Source organism: Mixophyes fleayi, chromosome 11 (genome assembly GCF_038048845.1).
Source record: "Mixophyes fleayi isolate aMixFle1 chromosome 11, aMixFle1.hap1, whole genome shotgun sequence".
NCBI lineage: Eukaryota > Metazoa > Chordata > Amphibia > Anura > Limnodynastidae > Mixophyes > Mixophyes fleayi.
The window spans coordinates 89,660,223-89,680,469 of NC_134412.1; the positions used below are offsets into that span (position 1 = coordinate 89,660,223).

Here is a 20,247-nt window from a genome sequence, read left to right on the forward strand (position 1 = left end):
ATATTATATGACTGATGGTGATTTCAATATCTATGTAATTACTCAGTATGTGCACTATATGGACAACTTTAGCACATGTACTTCAGTGTATGGAAACCATTACTTGTAGTCCAAAAGCAGTCTCTGTTAACTATCATATTTTACCTTCAGTTGATTCCAAACTTTACCTCCAGTTTATTGTTGAACCATCGTGATCTAGTATTCCTGAACAATGGCATTTTGTAGTTCTTATGAATATTGTAGTTCTAATGAGTTTATGTGGCTTGAAATAATCTTCTCTGTCATTACAATACCATAGAGAAACAAACATATCTACACATGCTATCCTGGTTAATTTTATAAAGTGTCTTAATGAATAAGAGGCTAAGACTGATGGACATAGTGAGCACCAGATGGGGTAATTCAGAGGAGTCCCTATGAGTCCCATTTCTTGGCTCTTTGACCTGTTCCTTAGCCTCAAGCTGAAATTTAGAATACGCATTTCATCTGCCACAGCTATCCTACCTGAACCGGGACCTGGACCGCAGGGTCATCTGCCCAGGTGCTTGTATTACCCACAACTGCTCTCCCCAGCCAGGCAACAGTCGGTGCAATGCAGACACTGCAGTAGCACCCAGCAAGCATACTTCATTCACCAGACAATATACCAGGTACCCGCCATCCCTGCTACACTGAGTGTATAACAGGGTTGGGGGACCTGGTGTACCCCCCTATCGCTATTATGTCCCCCAGCCCGGCTGCAATGTATACAACCACACTCAGACCTGTCCTTGGGCACCAGAACTCATAAATGTACACTTCTCGCATTTCTTAATTGTGATTAGGGCAATTATTCTTATTTAAGGACTGTTGCAGTTTGTTTAAACCTGTGGAAGTCTGTATAAGAAATTATGTGCTCACTGGGCAATATTATCAGATAATATATCTATTCTACCATGGCTATATGTAAACCTTATTTACTTTTGATCAGTTTAACTAATCAACAATTTCCAGCTGCTTCATCAGGCTTGGGCTGCCTCACACCTCCCAAACACTGACAGGATACTCCATTCTTCTCACTTGCTGTGAGCTCAGTAAATTCTTATAGAACAGCACAATTTTTGGGAACCAAGGTTTAACTTCCCCTCTATTATTAACAGCTATGTTGTGACTTAAGCTTAGACCTAAGCTTTGTTTAACAATCCTATTTAAAAAAACTCTCTACAAATATAGTACTTCTCTGTTATAGGAACCATGCTCAAAGGAGAGGGGAGGTAAAAGCCATTAGAATGTCCCATTACTAATCAATACCTACCAGACTGACAGCAAAATGGATAAGGCCGACTTTCATCGCTCTAAAGAGGACTCAGACTTTGACAATAAAGATCTTTCTCCTCTGACTCGCATGCTTTGCTTAAGGAAGTTAAACAAAGCAGAAGCCAGTTCACAGTGAGGTTCAAAAGGTGTTCAGTTCCCTCCAAAATGAAAAAACAGAAATAAGTTACATAACCGATCAGCTTGAGAAAAATATGGATGAAGTGATTAATCACCAACAGTAGATGGAGGAGAAGCTACAACAGCTAAAACAAAATTTTGTCAAGCAGCAAGAAGATCAGGAGCACCGCGCTAGACATTAATATTTGCATATTAAATGGATCACTCAGGAGATTGAGATGCCCTCTCTACATGAATGTTTGAAAATACTGTTCTTCCATTTATCAACTTCTTCTTGATAGGGCTCACAGAACCCTCTTAGCCTAGAAATGACATCTTGGAATGTAACTATACTGTGATATAAGTAATCTCTTGTGAGGCTCGTAAACAACCAACCCTCCATTTTGATGATCCAAACCTGCAGATCTTACAGGACATTGCCTGCACTGCTTTGCTTAAAAGCAGAGAGAGCTGAAACCTCTTAACAACCTTCTGAAAAGCATACATATCAGATATAGTTCCTCATATTAATATGTCATCAAAATAAATGGCTCTTGGCCAAGACCTGGATGGAAGCTCACATATGTACCCCACAACTAAGAATCTCCACTCCTGATACTCCATAGAGCTCTGCATCGACAAGTCCCACCAGATTCCAGGTGATTACACCCTCAAACCTACAGATAAAAAAGGAGAGGGCCGCAGTTCCCAGTAGAACCAGGAACCTGGGTCCATAGCCAGATACCATGAAAGGTTTTTTTCCTTTATCAATATTACGTTTTCAATTGACTTCAATTTTTTTCAAGAGATTTCTCAGTCTGATGTTCTACCTCATAATTCTAGTTTTGATCTTACTTTAGGGATTGTTCCCAATCAATTATTTGCCCTATCTTATGGGGAATAAACTGAGTTTAAGAATTATGTCTATATATCTTGTTTGTACAATTTCTTTAATACAATGTAATAAAAAAATTTAAGAATGGGTAAAATCACATGCATAGACATTGTAATTTTTTGCTGTACTTTTTTCCTGTAAGTATTTATGTACATCGAGCACAACCGTTGGCACAATACTTCATGAATTTTATTTAGAGTTTCACAATGCTGCTAAAATATTTAAAATATTTCTTATTCACCAAAATACTGTAGATTCTTCCCCCCCTCTAAACCAGCACAGTTCAGAGACTTTAAAATGTCTATATTAAGATACGATTGAACCACACATTGGATATGCTTTCTAAACCATTGAAAAGACATTAATAAATTCTAAATGCATTATAATGGTAAGCACATATTGTGAAATGTTTTTTAAGCTTTATAGGGGATACTTATCACATAAAAGATCCCATGATTTAGGGATCAATAGGGACTCAAATTGTTCAAAATGTAAAAAATCTGAGGTTTCTTTATTTTACTGCCTATGGGGCTGTTTATATATAAAACAATATTCAAATCAAATCAAAGAACATGTTATGGAAGAGTTAGTAAATTTTGAACCTTTATCTCCTGAATAGGCGGTGATCGGGATTCTGGATAGATCTTTTAAATGTACAAAAGGGGATAAGAAATTGCTCTTAATCATCCCAGCAGTTACAAAAAAATGTCTGACACAGAGATGAGGTGCCATTTCATGTTCATTCGCAATTCATTCCCAACTCATGTTATTTTACAAACTCTGAAGATTGTGCAGAATGACCTTGAGCCCATGATCAACATCCACAAAGCAATACCATTGCTAACTAAAATGTTGACTGTATTATTTTTTTGTTCCTTTGGGTCATTCCAGACCACAGTAGCTGTGGCGGCATGAATGTCCCAGACTGCTTGTAGCCGGGTACTATAGCAGGTCATATGAAACTGGAAACTCTGTCACTTTACAGACTTTATGTGATGCATATTTTCTCATCTGTAGCCTTGTTGCCTCATTGCTTGGAAGTACCTATCACATATGTAACCATTGTAATTTTTTTCTTGTACTTTTCTTCCTGTAAGTATTTAGGATCATTGCCATAATGCTTCAGGAATTTTATTTAGAGTTTCACAATGCTGCTAAAATATTTTAAATATTTATTTTTCTCCAAAATACTGTAGATTCCTTTTCCCCATCTAAACCAACACAGTTCAAAGACTAACATGTCTATATTAAGATAAGATTGAACCACACATTAGTAATTCTTTCTAAACTGCTCAAGAGACATTCATAAACTTTAATTGCACTTTAATGATAAGCACATATTGTGAAATATTTTCAAAACTTTATAGGGGATACTTTTCCCCTAAAAGATCCCATAATATATGGATTAATAGGGACTCAAATTGTCCAAAATGTAGAAAATCTGAGGTTTCTTTATTTCACTGCCTATGGGGCTGTTTATGTAGAAAACGATATTCGAATTAAATAAAAGAATATGCTATGGAAGAGTTAGTAAATTTTGTACCTTTATATCCTGAATGGGCGATGATGGGGATTCTGAAAAAAATCTTTTAAATGTACGAAAAGGGATTAAATATTGCTCCTTATCATATCAGCAGTTGCAAAAGAATGTATCTTACAATTCTGGCTGCAGCCTCAACCTACTTCTCTGATGTTATTTAAAGATAAGCTGGCATATGTATTTAGGATGTATTGGTAAGAAGCCTCTTTATATAAAGAGAAGTAGGTAAATAAGCTATTTAATGTATGGGAAAGTTATATAAATTCACTCTCGGTTGCAAATAAGATCCAAATCTATAACTGTTTTAGATCTACAGATTGGTATAAACAAAGAGTCTTAAATAATGATTTGCCTTTTCATCTGTGAGTTTGTTGTTAGACGGAGGGCCACAAGGGAGTAGTGATATTTGACATCTGTAAGGAAAATTTATAATAATATATGGGTATATTGTACATGGAATTTTTGCTATATGCTTGATATTTTTTTTCTTTTGAAAAAGATTTTGTGTTGTCTTACTGGGTTCTTTTGTTTTATCTTTATATATATTTATATATCTCATAATTACGGCAGTGGAAATGTTAGCATTTAACCTGGTGACATGAAAATGTCAGCAGGCAAAATACTGACATTTCCATTATGCTGACAGGTTGACAAGGTCTACAGTGAGATTGGTGACATACACTATGTCGCCAATGACAATGTCGACATTAGAAGACCATATACCTCGGACCCACCAGCATTGGTCTTTTAAAGTCAGTATTGTGATTGGCAACATTGTGCATGACACCAATCACACTGTAGATATTGTCAATTTATTGCACCCTTTCCTTTGCACATTTAAAAATAAAGTAATAACACCTGTCAACTTTGAAAACTTTAAACAGCAAAAAACAGAAGTTTCTTTTTATGTGCACTCAATCCTCTGAAATTCACCTTTGATTTGAACAAGTATAAGTATCTGCTTTAAAACATAACTTTTATTGGTATAAGTTTTTAAAAGCGAAATATAGGATAAAATTGTGCTCATAAATAAAAATTGTAATTAAAATGATCTGGATGCACATAAATATTATACCTATATGGGTTTATAATATTGACCATATGGTATGGAGGTTGAATTTTGGCAAACCTGCATATATAATCAAGGAGTAGTTGTATGGATGCCCTACAGCCCCATAGAGCTATTATAGCGAATCTATGGTATCTACTGAATTAAACTTGAAATGGTCTGATAACCATTACACTCCTGGATGATACTGGCATGCTGCAAAAGTTTCACACCACTTACATATAGTTAAGAGTTCTATAGTCACTCACACTATTGATATCTTATATATCCAGCCTAAATCTCGGCACCCTGCTATCCTGGATACAATGATTTTATGGGGTGTGAATTGCTACCTGCCTAGTAGTCCCCTTCTAACTCTGGGTATATAGGGGTATAAACTGCATTTGCCAATTCCTCCTTATATTCAAGTTATATCATGTGCATCCAGCTGTAACGCCTGTTTTAAAAGGACATTTATGTTTTATATGTTTTGAGTTCAATAAGAAAATTAAGAAAGAAAATAAAATAATGTTGTGCCTTCACTTGTATTTTACAAGTTCCTTGCTTTTATCTTTCAGCTGGAAGATTTGTAATTTGTAGTTTCATCTAGCAATTGTTGGAAGATTTTCTATATAATTCATAAGCTTTCCTTCACCATAATGGATCTCTCTCGTAAATGATGGTATATTAAAAACAGTTCCCCATTTTGTGAATAAAATAAAAGGGTGGGGAATAATAATGATATATTAGAATTAAATATGAAGTTTAATTTGCTTAAGAATAACAACAATAACCTTTAGCAGACCACCAGAACCCACCTCACAGAACGCAAATTAATGTAAGAATATTATAATTAATTAACCAATATCAAATAAGGACAGTTCAATACAAGTTTACATTCTGAGATTATTTTATTAAGGTGTAACATCTGCAAATTGATATATCTGTTGTATTACACAGTTTGATTATCTTTCCAGGCCTATTTCTCTCTGTGAGCTGTGATGAGCATAGCTGCCTCACAGTCACTAAGATCACTCACTGTCTTTCTTCTGAGAACATCACAGTGATCAATACTAAACCCTCCTCCAGTGAGCGCTGAAGTGGTAAGTTTGCAAATTCATCTCCAAACATCTGCAAAAAATTTACTAAATACTTTATTCTTTGGTTGGATGTTTTCAGTACGAATTTACAGTGATATAATGAAATAATTTTTTAAGGTTTACACTTAGTAAATTAATATTTTGATAATTATGTTTTATTTTTTTCCCAGACTTACTTCTCTTTGTAAGCTGAGATAAATACCATGGCCTCATAATCAGCAAGATCACTCACTGCCTTTCTTTTGAGAACATCACAGTGATCAATAATAAACCCTTCTCCGGTGAGAACTTTTCTTAAATAGTTCTCATCATATTTGAAAATGTGGAACCTGTCCTGCCCACCCGTGAAATAAGTTGCATTTAAAATTCCGAGTATTATCAGGTATCCTCTGGGTTTCAGTAACCTTGTGAATTTTTTAAAATTGATAAGGTAATCATCTTGGTCTTTACTGAGGACTTCCAGGAGCCATGCACTTATTACACAGTCCGCCTGTGGTAGAACCACCGAGTCTGTGAGATTTTCCTTCTCAATGTCACATTTCACAATATATTTTATTGCCATCTTCAGCATTATTTCTTTGTCCTGACATTGGTCACTGAAAAATACAAACACAATAAGAATCACTTGTGAAAGTGGAAAGTGCCAATGTTGTTTGCACCTGGTTTTTGCTCAAGTGCTCCAGACTTTGAGGACTGTGCATTAACGTATACTCATGAAAATGGCACTTTGTCTGCAAGTGAAATATTTTACATCTCATGTTAGAAATTGAGTGGTTTGGGATGTTACTCGCTAAGTGCATGGGTAGGGTACATAATTGCGACAGTGGAAATGTTGGCACTTAACCTGGTGACATGAAAATGTCAGCAGGCAGAATTCTGACACTTCCATTATGCTTCCATAATGCCGGCAGGTCCACCGGCTATACCCTGGGCCCACCAGCATTGGTCTTCTAATGTCAGTATTGTGATTGGCAACATTGTGCATGACACCAATCACACTGTAGATATTGTCAATTTATAACACCCTTTCCTTTGCACTAGTTTCCAAAATTGTCTACCTTTAAAAATATGGAAAAAACACCCGTCAACTTTAAAAACTTTGTCATACAGTATTTAATAAATGTTAGCTACTATAAAAATACATTACCCAATATGGGTACTTCCATTGTTTAGGGTTAGGACCATCCAATTAGCAGACGACCTGTGAAGAGGCGGATGGCTTATTATGTATTTGCAAATGTGTGTAACTAAGATTTATGCATTTTATTTATAAATAAGAGACTGTTTTATTTAGTGCTTTTTACTGGCTCACAGAATTGTGCTGAGAAAATTGGGATGTTTCTTTCCTAGATATCCCTCGCTTTCCAGTACCTGGTGTTACTTGTAAAATCTTTTAGATACTTTTATTTTGTGTATAATTGTTTGTAAAGCCTGGATGGGATTAGGAGGCTATAGGGAGTGCTTGTACGTTAGCTCAATTTAAAAACACAGAAATATATAACAAAGTATGAGTTCTCTAACTATTTAGGGTTACAACAATCCATTAGCTGAATAACTGTGAACTGGGACAGAAGATTTATAATATATTTGTAAACAGTGTTTGAAATGGACATTTAGAAGTGGAGTTATCAAAAATGTAATGGGAAAATAAGTGAATGGAAATTAATAGTTTTACAATGAAGGCAGTATGAGAAGTGGGGGTATGACATACCACTGTATACCACGAGTACTCATTGCTCTATTTTTAAGTACCTAAAAAAGGGTCAGTGTGAACTGACAGGGGGTTTACCCTTAGACAGAGACACGTACCTCTTTCCTTCCATCTCTTTAATATATGTTGATGCGTGATCCCAAACAAACGCTCCTGTACGCATGTGCAGCCATTTGTTCAGTTCCATTATGCATTTTTCATTGAACCTCAGCACACTGATCTCTTTGAAAAATTCACTGGCTGAATAGAGATGGTGAATGATGGAACCAAAACTGATGTCATACAAAACTTTTCCCTTAATACGACCTGCAGGGAAAGAGTCCAGTGATCAGAAAGTGCAATAAGTTATGTAACATCTGTCTTAGACATCATTCTGTAACTGCATGTAATCTCTTATTCGGGTCTAAAACCCATCCCATGTAATCTCCTTCAGTGCTTCAATGATCAACCGGAAATTGGGACAGAAAATATACATTTATTGTTAAAAGCTGGGTTATCAGAAAGAAATGTCGAAAACATATAATCAATTTGAATTGGTGTTATATAGAACACTTTTAGTGATCTAATAAATCTGAAGCTAAAACAATAGAAAGTTCATATCAAATGTCTTTTTTTATCTCTTTATTGGAGTAACAAATAAGATAACACAAGTAAGAACTATAATAGTGTTGTACCAAATTACAAACTTCTTTTAATTTTATATGACTTCAGACAAGCTTATAATATTCCTCTACCACCCTCTAAATATCCGTAGGTTAGCCTATTACCACTCTCTACACTACTAACACAAGAAATCAACCCTCTGACCAACATTGATGTGTGACTGAGCATACAGCCCACTAAATACTTTGTAAACTTTGCATTCTAGCTGGACAAATATTCAATATGATGTAGCACTTACCCTTGTGTATCAAACCATTGTCCCATAGATTGTAAGCTCTAGAGTAGGGCCCTCTTACCTCTCTGTATGTAGGTATTACCCAGTATTATTTTATTACTGTCTGTTCCCAATTGTAAAGTGCTATGTAATCTTCTGGCGCTATATAAATAAATGTTGATGATGATGATGATATTGGTGATGTGCAAATGTCAAATAATAGAACACATAAGGGATATTTAGTCAACAAACCAAAGTAGGAATTGTGGTGCCAGATGTGGTCAGTGCCTCAGGTAAGGGCAGAGGTTTAAATTCTCTCACAGATTTACTAACACCCTCCAGTGTAAATAAAGTTTGACTGTGTTCAGGCCCGGCGCTCCCATTAGGCAAGGTTAGGCACTTGCCTAGGGCGCCGGGTTCTGGAGGGCGCCTGGAGAATGAAAATTACTTTAAAACTGTGCGGCGACCGCTGAACGTACCTGTCATGGCCGCCGCACAGCATTCAGATGCACGGGGGAGGGGGGAGAGGCTATTTCTCACCACCGCCGCCTCTCTGCTCCTTCTCCTCCCCTCCACTCACTAGTGTCAGTGAGTGGAGGGGAGGAGATGGAGCAGAGAGGCAGCGGTGGTAAGGTAAGGAAAGACGGGGTGAGGGGGGAGGAGGGAGGAGGGCGCCGATTGTTGCGGGGGGGCTGGGGCGCCGATTTTGTAAAAATGCCTAGGGCGCCATGGAGGCTAGCACCAGCCCTGACTGTGTTGAAATATAAGCCAGGTTCACAATAATTTATAAGGATCATCTAAGAGAGTTCTGGTTTCATATCAAATGCTTCTTCTAAAGCAATGTGCCACAACTTAAACAATCAAAAACTGTATTATATTAAATACCATTGCAATGATCACAATGGTATCTATGATATACATAATAGCTATACAAAGTACACATCAATGAGTCTGCCAACACAATGCCATATTAACTGGAATGATATAGTTCAACAACAAATAACTAGGGGTATTAATCTCTGTGAGGGTGTGTGTGTGTGTGGGGGGGGGGAGGTGGAGTTGATGTAAACAATCTGATGCAGCGGGGTACCAAATCTTACTAAATCACATCCATGCATTTCTGGGGAAGTATTTCCTAGACATGTCTGGATCAGTGTAAGACCAGGCAAATATTTAACAACCCCCCCTCCTGGAGAAGACTACATAATAAGGTTACCTTTACTGAAGATACATATCTAACCTACTGAGGCTCTACCTGTCTGCTTTCATTATCTATCTATCTATCATGAATTGCCCATTCAATAGATAATTTAATCTATGTAGCAAAATATGATATAGAATACATACCTGCATTGAAAATATAATGAAATTTCTCCATGGGAAATTCTACTGTTTTCTCTCCAAAGACCATTTCTGCTTTATCAGAAAAATATGTATCCAGATTAGCTCTTGAATCAAAGTCATGTACATGATAGAGCTTATGGGAGCTACAATCCATCTTGTAATATTGTAATACAAACAGGCTGACTCTCACGTCTTTCTCTGTGCTATACTCGACTTGTCAAGGAGTTATGTTCATATTTACCAGCTATTTAAGTCCCTCAGTGGCAGGAATATCCGTGTTATCACATGATGATTAATCATTCATTTGACTTGGTCATGGGAATACAGGTGATGGTATCATAAGCTACTCATGCAGAATAAATTACCATAGTATTCAATTTTCTTTTTTATATTTCATGAGAATATAAACACTTAATCAGAAATCATTGTAAGATAACTAGTGAACAAATATATAATAAATATTAATGTCATTAATGTAAACATAAAGTATATGTTCACCTTGGTGGATGTTTATATTTGGGTTAAATATGCAGCTCTTTGTGAAAAGTTTTTCTCTCCAGTGGGCAAGGGTATGCACCCCTTTGTATATGTCCTGCCCCCTTCCCCCCATCAGAGAGTCATGTATCCAACATGATCATATATGAATGACTAGCATGAGTAGCTAATAGCAATGTGATAGGAAGTGAAATAGTTAATTAACTATATGTTTACATTTGCATTCATCATTTTGGACTTAATTAAAAAGTTTCTCCTTGAAAGTTTTAGTATTTTACATTTTGATTTGCAGTATCATTCACTTTGATTCACAGATATTGTTAATCCTGTGGCGGGGAGCAGCAATATTAAAATGATATTCAACCTCTAATGGTTAAAAAATAAATCACAATTACTAAGCTCTACACATAACGGTGTCTCAATGATGCTGTGATACTGATATTATATGACTGATGGTGATTTCAATATCTATGTAATTACTCAGTATGTGCACTTGATGGACAACTTTAGCTCTTGTACTTCAGTTTATGGAAACCATTACTTGTAGTCCACAAGCAGTCTCTGTTAACTATCATATTTTACCTTCAGTTTATTCCAAACTTTACCTACAGTTTATTGTTGAACCATCGTGATCTAGTAAATCTGGACAATTGAATTTTGTAGCTCTTATGACTATTGTAGTTCTAATGAGTTTATGTTGCTTGAAATAATCTTTTCTGTCATTACAATACTATAGAGAAACAAACATATCTACACGTGCTATCCTGGGTCATTTTATAAGCTGTCATCATGAGAAAGACTAAGACTAAGACTGATGGACATAGTGAGCACCACATGGGGGAATTCAGTGGAGCCCCTATGAGTCCCATTTCTTGGCTCTTTGACCCGTTCTTTAGCCTCAAGCTGAATTTTAGAATATGCAGAGAGAAGGGGTGTTTTAGCAATGTGCAGGTGTTGTAATTCCGGGTGGTGAAGTTTATATATGCTGGAAGCATTTCAAGAATAGCTAGAAAATGGTGCTCACACAGGCAAGCCATCGGATACAGGGGGGCCACATTCCATCTGCCACACCTATTCTACCTGAACCGGGAACTGGACCCCAGGGTCATCTGCCCAGTCACTCGTATCACCCTCAGCTCCTCTCCCCAGCCCGGCAACAGTTGGTGCAATGCAGACATTGCACTTACACTCAGCAAACATACTTCATTCACCAGACTATATACCTCCCATCCCTGCTATACTGAGTGTATAACTGGGTTGGGGGGACCTGGTGTACCCCCCTATCGCTGTTATGTCCCCTAGCTCTGCTGCAATGTGTACACACTCAGACCTGTCCTTGGGCACCAGAACTCATAAATGTACACTTCTCACATTTCTTAACTGTGATTGGGGCAATTATTCTTATATAAGGACTGTTGCAGTTTGCTTAAACCTGTGGAAGTCAGTATAACAAATTACGTGCTCACTGGGCAATGTTATCAGATAAAATCTCTATTCTACCATGGCTATATGTAAACCTAATTTACTTTTGATCAGTTTATATAATCAGCAATTTCCAGCTGCATCATCATGCTTGGGCTACCTCACACTTCCTAAACACTGACAGGATACTCCATCCTTCTCACTTGCTGTCAGCTAAGTAAATTCTTATATAACATCCCCATTTGCTGGAACCAAGGCTTAACTACACCTCTATTATTAGCAGCTATGATGTGACTTAAGTTTTTAGGTCCTCCATCCTTGGACCTAAGCTTTTTTTAACAATCCTATTTGAAAGACTGTCTACAAATGTAGTACATCTCTGTTAATTCTACAAGAAACAAAGGATTCTCCTATAGGAACCATGCTCAAGGGGGAGGGAGGGGGTGGGTCAATAAAATGACCCCTTTACTTATCAATTTACTTATCAATACCTATCTAGACTGACTGCAGAATGGATAAGGCCGACTTTCATCACTCTAAAGAGAACTCAGACCTTGACAATAAAGATCTTTCTCCTCTGACTAGCATGCATTGCTTAAGGAAGTCAAACAAAGCAGATATCAGTTCACAGTGAGGTTCAAAAGGTGCTCAGATCCCTCCAGTGTGAAAAAACAGAAATAGGTTACATAACCGATCAGCTTGAGAAAATTTTTACCCCCTCAAACTACAGATGCAAAGGAGAGGGCCGCAGTTCCCAGAAGAACCAGGAACCTGGGCCCAAAGCCAGACATCTAAATAGTATAATTGAATTTTTCACATATAGTAGCTACAGCAGTCTAGAGCCGCCCTGAGGAACAGGATGCAGGATATGCCACTGATGAGTTTGAATCACATTTGTTAGTACAGTATTTTGCAATATTTGTACTGTAATTATCCATGGTGACATCAGCAGGTGATCCATGATATTATCATTGGTTAGCTATATATATATATATATATATATATATATATATATATATATATATATATATAATGTGCCTGCCTTCTAATTTACAGTAATTGTCCACTATTATCCATCCACAACTAGAATGAGTTTCATAGACATAGTTTAGTTGGGTAACAATTGTAATATTCTAATTCTAATGGGTTTATGCTCATTGGAATGTACCTCTCTTTAATTAAAACAATATTAACTGAAAATGTCTTGAGTAGGGGGCTAGTAATGAGTGGACATAGACAAAGTAGGTACTAAATGGGAGGATTCAGTAGGGACCTGTGTCATGAAGGCTAATGGAGTGAAGGGTGTTCAGGAGAAGAGGGTGATTGACAGTGTTAAAAGCTGCAGAGAGGTCCAGGGGGATGATTATGGAGAAGTGACCCTTACGGGAAAATCTATGCTGTAAGTAGAATATTAATTTCTTTTGAGCTGTCACACTTGCCTCTGCCGGCTGTTTTATTTCTGACATCCAAACACTTTCTCAGTCCTGTCGCCTCCACCTTCAAAATATTTCCAGATTATGACCTTGTCTTACCCCAAATGCAACCAAAATTCTTATGCATTCTCTCATTGGTCTTCTTCTCTTGCTGCAGTATATTCATAGCATCACTCTGAAAATACCTACTCTGGCTCCTCTGTCCTCCAGAATTTAGATTAAATTATTCATATTCACATACAAATCTCTAAACAACATCACCCCATTATAAATCTCATCTTAAAATACTCTCTCTCAAGCCCAATTAGATCTATAATCACCCCTACCCCCTAGCTTCCAGACTTCCTCACATTTCGCTACTAAAGCTGGGTACACACTACACAGTTTTCGTCCAATAATCGGCTCAATCAGCCGACATACGAGCACTCGTTCAAAAATCGCGTCAGTGTGTATAGTGACACGATGGTCGAAAGTCTACCCAAATGGACGATTGTCGCCTCATTTGGTTGGTCGCACCATTAAATATTTTCGTTCCAATCTCGTTTCCATTGTGTAGTGTGTATAAACTTCCGACCGATCCACAATAGTGAGTACAAAATTACAGTCATTGCTCACGACAACATAGCTGTTAAAAGTCGCTAACGGGACTGCTCCTCTTACCTTTATCATCTAAAACGAGGCTAATGTGTATGCAGTCCATGGACCGAGCGATCGGACCATCGATCGCATGTAAAATCGATCGGCATAAAAAGTTGGTGGAAAATTCTGTGGTGTGTACCCAGCTTTACCTATGGAACTCCCTATCAAAATTAATCAAACTTTCCGACAGCTTTCAAATCTTTAAACGTTCTTTGAAAACCCATCTCCTTTTTAGAGCTTAAGTACTCCACTGGCATATCCTTAGAACTAATCCAATCTCAATTCTACTCCACACTCACCTATCTTGTCTCAGCTGTGCCATTTTGAAACCGAGGATCGGAGTCATAATCCCGCTGTCGGATCTCGCGATACTCGGAACCTATAAATTCCCTGCTAGTCGCCGCCATCTTCACTCGGGGATTGATCAGGGTAGAGGGAGGGTGTGTTAGGTGGTCCTCTGTCCTGGTAGATCTCGTGCTGTGCTGTTTAGTTCTGTGCTGTGCTGTTTAGTTCTGTGCTGTTTAGTTCTGTGCTGTGCTGTGTTCTGCAGTATCAGTCCAGTGGTGCTGTGTGCTGTGCTCTGTTAATTTTGAGTTCAGTGGTGCTGCTGGGTCCTGTGCTCTGTTAATTTTGAGTTCAGTGGTGCTGCTGGGTCCTGTGCTGTGTCCTGTTCAGTCCTGTGTCCTGTGCTTCTAAGGGCATAGTTATTTCCGCATTATTCCCAAGTGTTTAATAAATTAAAAAAAAGTTATAAAAAAAAATACAAAAAAATAATTGAAAAAAAAATTAATTACAACAAAATTTGCAAAACCAATCCTGCAGTATAAGCCCATTGGTACTGCAATATTACCAAGTTCACTGATTCAGCAGTATAAGTCCAGTGGTACTGCTATTACAAAGTTCACTGATTCAGCAGTATAAGTCCAGTGGTACTGCTATTACAAAGTTCACTGATTCAGCAGTATAAGTTCAGTGGTACTGCTATTACAAAGTTCACTGATTTAGCAGTATAAGTCCAGTGGTACTGCTATTACAAAGTTCACTGATTCAGCAGTATAAGTCCAGTGGTACTGCTATTACAAAGTTCACTGATTTAGCAGTATAAGTCCAGTGGTACTGATATATTACCAAGTTCACTGATTCAGCAGTATAAGTCCAGTGGTACTAATATATTACAAAGTTCACTGATTCTCAGTATAAGTCCAGTGGTACTCTCCTGTGCCGCATATAATTTTTAAAGGCTTTGCCGAGTGTGTGTGGCTTCGGGGTACGCTCTCTTGTGCTACATATAATGGAAAACCAAAATTTGGAGTATAAAGTAGTGAAAGATCAAGACCCACTTCCTCCTAATGCTGAAGCTGCTGCCACTAGTCATGACATAGACGATGAAATGCCATCAACGTCGTCTGGCAAGCCCGATGCCCAATCTCCTAGTACAGGGCATGTAAAATCCAAAAAGCCCAAGTTCTCAAAAAATAGCAAAAAGAGAAACTTAAAATCATCTGAGGAGAAACGTAAAGTTGGCAATATGCCATTTACGACACGTAGTGGCAAGGAACGGCTTAGGCCCTGGCCCGTGTTCATGACTAGTGGTCCAGCTTCACCCAAGGATCTAAGCCCTCCTCCTCCCCCCCTACAAAAAATTTAAGAGAGTTATGCTGTCAGCAACAACAACAAAACAGCAAAGAACTCTGCCTTCTAAACAGATGACATCACAAATCCCCAAGGCGAGTCCAAGGGTGTTGGTGGTTGTGAAGCCTGACCTTCCCATCACTGTACGGGAAGAGGTGACTCCATCCAGCATTTGCAGCACGCCCTCTGCATATGCTGGAAGGATCACCCATAGTCCAGTTACAGATTTGGCTAATGAAGGTGTGAATGTTGTACACCGGGAGGAGGATATTGATGTAGCTGGCGCTGAGGAGGATGTTGATGATTATGATGCAGACAGATACCAAATTGCCTTTCTCAATTTCTATTTATATTCTAGATTATATAACGGCTGAATAGTTTTCTATTTTACTCCTAGTGTAGAGGGGATCTGATGTTGGTTTTAGACGTCCATCCGGTGTCCGCCATCTGTTTCCTGGAATTCTGACCAGTTGAGGGTGTATTTATTATATTGTGGCCCCGGTATCAAATTGGGTACCGGGGCCACCCCACTACGCAGTCCAGATTTTTTTTTTGGGGAATTCAGACCCGTGGAGGGTTTTTTATTAATTATATTGTGGTGACCACTCCTCTACGTAGTCCAGATACATTTATTGGTGCGAATCATACAAGTTCAGGGTTTTAAAATTATATTGTGGGGACCACTCCTCTACGCAGTCCAGGTACATTTTTTGGTGCGATTCATACCAGTTGAGGGTTTTCTTATTATATTGTGGTGACCACTCCTCTACGCAGTCCAGGTACATTTTTTGGTGCGATTCATACCAGTTGATGGTTTTCTTATTATATTGTGGTGACCACTCCTCTACGCAGTCCAGGTACATTTTTTGGTGCGATTCATACCAGTTGATGGTTTTCTTATTATATTGTGGTGACCACTCCTCTACGCAGTCCAGATACATTTATTGGTGCGAATCATACAAGTTCAGGGTTTTAAAATTATATTGTGGGGACCACTCCTCTACGCAGTCCAGGTACATTTTTTGGTGCGATTCATACCAGTTGATGGTTTTCTTATTATATTGTGGTGACCACTCCTCTACGCAGTCAAGATACATTTATTGGTGCGAATCATACAAGTTCAGGGTTTTTAAATTATATTGTGGGGACCACTCCTCTACGCAGTCCAGGTACATTTTTTGGTGCGATTCATACCAGTTGATGGTTTTCTTATTATATTGTGGTGACCACTCCTTGTCACGGGCACTAGGAGTCTTTGCCCAGGATATCACCAGATGTAGTCTTACCAGAGTAGTGTATGCACACAGTGGTCTTCTGGTAGCAGGGTGACTAGTGGAACAGGAGAATCAGCAGATGGTGAGAGGATGCTAGAGGAAAGTCTATGACTAGCAGCAACAGGTTATGAGTTAAACAATATGAACACGAGGATCTAGTTGGACATGAAGACGTGAGGAAAGTCAGTGGTCTGCGTACAGCAAGTTGTACCACTGCTATAGTGAGAGGAATGTCCAGGGATAGATAGGAGGTAATGAAGTCAGTGGTCTGTGTACAGCAAGTTGTACCACTGCTTGTAATGATGGGATAGGTTCCAGGTGCAAGTAGGTAACGGGGAAGTCAGTGGTCTGCGTATAGCAAGTTGTACCACTGCTTATAGTGAGGAAACTTGTAACTGGTGCCAATAGGAAACAGGTAGTCAGTGGTCTGCGTTCAGCAAGTTGTACCACTGCATATATAGGTGAGGATAGGCACTAGGGTAGATGAATGGAGCATCAAAGGTAACACGGAGAGCACAAGGAACTTGATTCCAATGGTATATATAATACAATAGCAAATGACTAGCGCTGCTTGGAGATACAAAGTCACTACTGAGATCCAGGACATATGAGACAAAGTCAATAGCATCTATAACTTCATGAGATAGAGTACTCCGTAGATGAGCAGAACACAGTCCAAGCGGATATGCAATAAACTGGTAAAGTCAATAAAAGATAAGCATACCGTGGTTCAGTTGAGCAGGCTGTCACGAGAGAAACACAGGGATAGCTGAGCGGCTGAACGCTGACACGAGTACAGACCACAGGAGAGTGGTAGCGGTAATCCGTGTCTGTGAAGCACACAGACAGAGAACATAACACGAGAGGAGCAATGATGATTCTTGCGGAGGTCAGCAGGAATAGTAGACACGATGAAACACAGGAGAGTTGAAGCGGTCTGGCAACCGGCAGTGCAGTAACGAGGAATCAGCTGGGACTGAAGACACGATGAAACACAGGAGAGTTGAAGCGGTCTGGAAACCGGCAGAGCAGTAGTGAGGAATCAGCTGGAGCTGAAGACACGATGAAACAGAGGAGAGTTGAAGTGGTCTGGAAACCGGTAATGCAGTAGCGAGGAATCAGCTGGAGCTGAAGACACGATGAAACACAGGAGAGTTGAAGCGGTCTGGAAACCGGCAATGCAGTAGCGAGGAATCAGCTGGAGCTGAAGACACGAGGAAACATAGGAACACCTTTAGAGACTCACAGGGAATGAGACTCCAAGATCAGGCAACGAGGTATTGACCACAGGTGCTTTAAATAGGGAGTGTTGCCTGATCAGCCAATTAACTAAAAGCAACAGGTCTGAAGAATTCATAGAGGCTGCGCATGCGCAGACCATCAGGATGGCGGGTGGCCACGGTTCCTAACAACTGGAGAAGAGGCACTCACAGTCCGGTGAGAGACAGTACCCCCCCTTTTAAAGGTGGGCACAGAACACATGGAACCGGGTTTGCCCGGAAATTTGGAATAGAACTTTTTTAGAAGAGCTGGGGCGTTGAGATCCTCAGCCCTAATCCATGAATGCTCTTCAGGGCCAAAGCCCTTCCAATGAACGAGGAAACGAAGAACACCTCGCGAAATTTTTGCATCCAATATATGTGTGATTTCAAAGACCTCCTCTTGAAGAGCTTGAACTGGCCGAGGTGCTGAAGGAGGAGCAGAGAAACGGTTGTTAATGAGAGGTTTGAGCAATGACACATGGAAGGCATTGGAAATACGAAGGTTCTTAGGAAGTAAAAGTTTGAAACAAACTGGGTTTATCACTTGAATGATCCTATATGGACCAATAAAACTAGGAGCGAATTTCATAGATGGGACCTTCAAACAAATATTTTTGGTTGATAACCATACACGATCTCCAATTTTAAGTGGTGGAATAGCCCGTCTCTTTTTATCTGCAAAGGACTTATATCTGACAGATGTCTTCTTTAAACAGGTTTTGACCTGAGACCAAATATTTTTGAAGGTCTGACAAACAGTCTCTACAGCAGGAACTTGGGTGGGCGGGAGGGCAGGAAATTCCGGAAAAGACGGATGGTGACCGTAAACCACAAAAAACGGAGTTTTAGAAGATGACTCATGATACATGTTGTTATGGGCGAATTCAGCCCATCGAAGCAAATCGACCCAGTTATCTTGTTTGGCTGAAGAGAACATCCTTATGAAAGTCTCAAGATCTTGATTGACCCTCTCGGTCTGTCCGTTTGATTGAGGATGGTAGGAGGATGAGAGTGATAATCGAATACCCAAGGTCTTACAAAGGGCTCGCCAGAATCTGGAAACGAACTGCACCCCTCTATCTGAAACGATCTCTGAAGGACATCCATGAATACGGAAAATCTCTTTAATGAAATGATCAGCCAGGGTAGATGAAGAAGGTAAACCGGTCAAAGGAACAAAATGTGCCATCTTCGAAAATCTATCTACCACTACCCAAATTGTATTACACTTTTTACTAGGAGGAAGATCAGTAACAAAGTCCATACTAATATGGGTCCAAGGCTTGGAAGGAATGGGTAGTGGTTGAAGTAGACCCGCCGGTGTTCTGCGGGAGGTCTTGAACTGGGAACACAATTCGCAGGCACCCACAAAATCTTTGACATCTTTCCTCATGGAAGGCCACCAGTAACTACGAGAAAGAATTTCGAAAGTCTTGCGTTCACCAGCATGTCTAGAAAAACGTGAAGAATGAAACCACGACAGGATTCTTTTCCTAAGGGATGGAGGCACGAGAGTTCTCCCAAACGGTAGCACCTTAGTGGATGAAGCGGCCAGAGAAACACATTTGGGATCTAATATTGAGTGGTTAGGACCATCTTCAACGTCTGAGGACGTCACGAATGCCCGAGATAGGGCGTCTGCTTTTTTATTTTTAGCAGCTGGTTTGAAGGTTATAATAAGTTCAAAACGAGAAAAGAAAAGAGACCATCTTGCTTGACGAGGATTCAAACATTGAGCAGACTGTAAATATGACAAATTTTTATGATCTGTAAAAATTGTCACAGGATGGTGAGCTCCCTCCAGCAAATATCTCCACTCCTCTAATGCTGCTTTTATAGCCAGCAACTCCTTGTCCCCAATGGTATAATTTTTTTCTGCAGGTAGAAGACCCCGAGAATAAAAGGCACAAGGATGGAATTTTTGTTGCTCCGATCTTTGGGATAGAATGGCTCCTAAGCCAACATTAGAGGCGTCTACCTCTAGGAAGAAGGGAAGCGTCACATCAGGCTGCCGAAGAACAGGAGCGGAGGAGAAGGACTCTTTGAGAAACTGGAAAGCTTGAAGGGCCTCGGAGGACCATTGTTTCGTATTAGCCCCTTTACGGGTTAGGGCCACAATAGGAGATACAATCGAGGAAAAATCTTGGATGAAGCGTCTGTAA

At 39.3% G+C, this 20,247-nt stretch overlaps 1 protein-coding gene across 1 annotated transcript; it reads right to left on the bottom strand.

The window, feature by feature from the left end:
* Positions 1-6,168: 6,168 nt before the first annotated feature.
* Positions 6,169-10,112, bottom strand: LOC142107798 (nicotinamide N-methyltransferase-like). Its single transcript, XM_075191417.1, has 3 exons — positions 9,932-10,112; positions 7,806-8,013; positions 6,169-6,592 (listed from the first exon to the last, which is right to left on the bottom strand). The coding sequence occupies exons 1-3, from the start codon at positions 10,080-10,082 to the stop codon at positions 6,169-6,171; spliced, it is 783 nt and encodes a 260-aa protein (XP_075047518.1). The 5' UTR covers positions 10,083-10,112.
* Positions 10,113-20,247: the final 10,135 nt, after the last annotated feature.

Bases quoted from the DNA above. Each gene is read 5' to 3' on its own strand.
- LOC142107798 (XM_075191417.1), bottom strand. From the start codon at position 10,082: ATGGATTGTAGCTCCCATAAGCTCTATCATGTACATGACTTTGATTCA. The intron at 8,014-9,931 runs GTATGTATTCTA...CTTTCCCTGCAG, and splicing joins TCATTATATTTTCAATGCAG to GTCGTATTAAGGGAAAAGTT. The intron at 6,593-7,805 runs GTACGTGTCTCT...TGTATTTTTCAG, and splicing joins AAAGAGATGGAAGGAAAGAG to TGACCAATGTCAGGACAAAG.